Source organism: Centruroides sculpturatus, unplaced genomic scaffold (assembly GCF_000671375.1).
Source record: "Centruroides sculpturatus isolate CEXI.00-Female unplaced genomic scaffold, Cexi_2.0 scaffold5471, whole genome shotgun sequence".
NCBI lineage: Eukaryota > Metazoa > Arthropoda > Arachnida > Scorpiones > Buthidae > Centruroides > Centruroides sculpturatus.
This window is the reverse complement of record NW_019389557.1, coordinates 1-4340: the sequence shown is the minus strand read 5'-3', so window position 1 is coordinate 4340 and position 4340 is coordinate 1. Positions and strand designations below refer to the sequence as shown.

Below are 4340 nucleotides of genomic sequence, written 5' to 3'. Positions count from 1 at the left end.
GTGAAGTAAGTTTATTGTATCTCTCTGCTGAGTGCACTGTTTATGAAATAGGATTGTTTTGAAAATCCAATAAATTCCACAAGATGTTGACTGATGCAATTCCTAAAAATCTCGAATCATGGAACAAACCTTGTATGATTCAACATACTATATTCAAATAGCTTATCTTGGGGCTAATTGTCAAATTTAAAATTCAACAACAATTTTGTTATTATATATTCAGTTATAAAAGTCGACATTGTACAAAATAATTAAAGAAGACAATGAACAGTCTTAGTTAATTTGATAAAATACTAGTTTGAGTCAGTTTAATAGGCATATTCATTGTTTTCTATCAAATTAAATAATAAGGAAGTTAAGACATCAACGAATCTTTATCAATTATACAATTTTAATATTTTACGTTGTTTATTATAGATAAATTTTATTAAAAACGGGTGTATTTCATTACATAGAATGTGATATTTAGCAATAGATATCACTTCATTTTTTTCAGGTTTGTAAAATGTAATTTGGAGAATTTTTTTTAATTCTCTAAATTTGTGGTATTAAAATGTTTTAGTTTCAACCATAATATATGACAGTAAATCATTATGATAATTTTAATTTTTATTTTAAGAATTACGAGCCAATAACTTATAAAAAATCATTTGAAGATTCTAGGATGGAAAGGAATTCTATAAAACTAAAAGGGATGAGAATTTAGTTTCATAGTTTTCCATTAAAAAATTTCTATGAAACTAAAAGGAATAATTACTGTAACATTTGTAATGAAATAAATGGTGTAGGATAAATGTATCATTCATTTGTTTATGTTTTTTTATATGATAAATGTGTTTAACCATTTCTTAACTTGAACTTTCTATTCGAATAAGTTTACCGTGACTACGGGTAATCTGGAGGAAAAGCTATATAAATATNTTGTTTATGTTTTTTTATATGATAAATGTGTTTAACCATTTCTTAACTTGAACTTTCTATTCGAATAAGTTTACCGTGACTACGGGTAATCTGGAGGAAAAGCTATATAAATATTAAAGATAAATATATATATTGTTTATCGAACGTAAAAAAATAATTTTTGTTAACTTAAAACTATAAATAATATTTATATCTGATTTTTTCACAATATAAAATATATTTCTACCATTATTTTGACTGCCATTTCTGTCATTTTTGTTGCTACTTCTAAAATTTATTAACTATTATCTACGAAACCGAAAAAAAAAACAAATGAAAAAAGAGAAAAGCCATTAGTTTATTGTGAAACAGAATTTCTAGCTATATTTTTTATATTATTAAGAATTTTATTTATAATTTAATTATAATATTCATCGCAAAGAAAATCAAAGAAAAATTCAAATAAGCAAACTAAATGGGCTTAAAAATTAAAAAAAAGATCAGTTTTATCTGTTAAAATATGTTATTGAAAGTTTTAAATAGTTTATAGAGTATTTGGGTCATATATTAACCAAAAATACATTATTTTCATTAATATTTTATGTAACACGTAATAAAGTCAAGAAAACTTTATACACTTGAAGCAAGAATAACGTTTTCAGTTCTTAAAATATAAACATTAATACATGAAAAAAGACCTCACCTGGAGAAAATGCCATCGTATTTAAAGAACTTTTGGAGACAGAAAACCTAGTTATTTGATCACCATTTTCTAAATTTAAAACGACTACGTTCCCCGTGGCTTCTCCGACTGCGACAACAGTACTCTCTGGATGTATGGCAAGGGAAAAGCAGTTTGACTAATAAAATTATTGCAATTATTACAACTTTAATAACTATATACATTTGATTTTGTTAAATATATACTTACGACATTTAGCACCTTCCATAATAAACTATCTTTATCCCATTTGCAAATGATATTGTCTATGCCTGCTGTTACGTATTCCGTGTCGTAAGGATCTACAGCTAAGGCACGTATTTCTTCTTGATGACCCTACATTAGAGATTTATAATGAAAATTCTCATACAGTTTTCATTGGAAAGTAATATTTCGCTTCGAATTAGTAATATTTACGTGAATAATAGTTGTAAATGTTCCCTGTAAAGAACCCTCCAGGATAATATTTTGAGATGTTCCCAAATAAAATGTCCCTTGATAAGTTTCTAGAGCTGATGGACATAATGACTTTACTTCACCAGTTTCTGGAGGAAGCTGGAAACAAATAAATTATAGAGGAATTTAAATAAAAATTTAATAATGTATTATTTAGTATTTTTATTATTTTAATGCAATTTTAAAACTTACTCTAGCAGTCATATATTTTGATAATTTATCATTAAGATTCCAGATACTTATCTCTCCTTCTTTTCGTGCGCTACTTCCAGTTACTAACAGTTCGCCAGGTAGAAGTAAAATTGTATTTACATTATTCTGAAAGATATGAACGAAAGCGTGAAAATAATAAGAATTGATTAATGGAACTATAAAAATATATTGCATTATATTCATTACAATTGCTCGTATACAGTGGTATATGTGCAATTATAATGAATTGTTCATATATTAGAGTGATAAGAGCATTCTGAACATAACACGTGCTATAAATATGTTATAAATTTATTTAAATCCTAATAGTAACAGGCTAAGAAGTTCGTGAATTAAAAATAGTTTCGTTAAATGTAATCTTTCTGGTCTATAAGTTTAATTATATTTGTTAAAAATATAATAAATATTTTTATTGTTTGTGATAGTTTTAAAAATATTGGAATATGGATTGATATTTTTAAAATAATCAATATTTGAGTAAAGATATCCCAAAAGAGAAAGATTTTTAAATATATTTTGATACAATTTTTGAATAAACATGTTATCTGTAGTCGTATTTCTTAAAACAATACTGATTTTAATTGAATTCTATAAGATTTTTCATTCATTTTTAATATTTTAAAATTTTCGAGTAACGCAATTTAATATGGAAATATTTATTTACTTCTAAAAAGTAAATAAATATTTCCATATTAAATTAATAAATTAATTTAATTAGACTTCTATCAATAGAGACAATTTTACTTAGTCTTTAAAGTAAATTTCAATAATAAATTTTCTATTATAAAGCAAATTTATTATTACTAAAGTTATGTTTAAATTTGGTGTAAATAGTTTCTGTAGAATATTAAAAATCTGAAGAGTATTTATAAAAAATAAATAAATATATAAGAAGCTTACGGCATGAGCTCTAATCTCTTTACTAATAAAATAAGTTTCTGTGCTTTCGTCTTGCATCCACAATGCCAAATACCCATCAGAATCTCCAGTTAAGAATGTACCATTAGGCAAAACTTCGAGTGACATAATAATTTTTGACGAAAATCCCTTAGGAAGAGAACACAAGAGTATTAGATTTGTCTCGTGTTTCGTCTAGACTAGATTTTCATAATATTGTTTCTTACCGACACCAGAGTAATCAGATCTTGCCTTTCTAAAACGTCATCCTTCGCTCTTCTCCATAACGTTAAATGCCGTTTTCCATAAGTAATTGCTATTTCTTTGTCGATTGTTAAGAATGTAGAGCCATGAATATCAGTTTGATCGACCTAATATAAAGAGACAATTTAAATATATTTTAAAAATGATTAAAGAAATTATACATACATACAGATGCCCTTCCGATTTCAGTATCTTGAGACCATTCCCACAACGATAATATGTGATCTTCAATGGCTAATAGAACGTTTCCCTAAATATTAAAAATTAAAAGATTAATATAAAATCATTTATTTTTGTGTTAATCAATAATTAAAACTTATAAACTCAAACCTCGGGTGAAAATGCCGTAGTTATAATTCCAGCATCAAACCTGTTTAGTCCAACTACAGATAACGTGACTAAATTATCAACCCTCCAAATACGTATATGTGCCTGTAACGCGATATATAATTGGTTGTTAAAAATATATCTTAAAACTTTACAAAATTATATAAATATATTCATTTACTTGAGATTTTTCAGCCATTCCGGGTCCCTGAGCAGTGGCAATCATGTCGCCCAAAGGATGAACTGCCATACTAAAAGACAAAACAAAAAAAAAATTAATTTTAGGAAATGATAGAAAGACAATTAACTAATTACATTATTCAAATTAAGTTCTTTTCTCTATTTACTAACTAATTTAAACTAAAAGAAGTTCCCTGGTGATGAGCTAATTAAACTGTTACATAGTAACTTGTATGTCACTCATTTCTAAACTGGATAATGAAGATGACTTTTATACTAGATCTATTCACTTAAATTTCAAAAAGAAATTATATATATTTAGAGCTAATTCGTGTTTTCTTCCTGTTTTTTATTCATTGGATAATATATTTTATAATGTTTA

At 25.7% G+C, this 4340-nt stretch overlaps 1 protein-coding gene across 1 annotated transcript; it reads right to left on the bottom strand.

Annotated features, from left to right (window-relative positions):
* Positions 1-1603: 1603 nt before the first annotated feature.
* LOC111617310 (echinoderm microtubule-associated protein-like CG42247) lies at positions 1604-4102 on the bottom strand (the record flags this gene model as incomplete). Its single annotated transcript, XM_023358619.1, has 9 exons — positions 3960-4102; positions 3782-3883; positions 3621-3701; positions 3415-3558; positions 3191-3337; positions 2270-2395; positions 2039-2176; positions 1832-1957; positions 1604-1760 (listed from the first exon to the last, which is right to left on the bottom strand). Coding segments are annotated over exons 1-9 (1090 nt in total), but the record flags the coding sequence as incomplete, so codon positions are not given.
* Between the last annotated feature and the right edge of the window lie 238 nt (positions 4103-4340).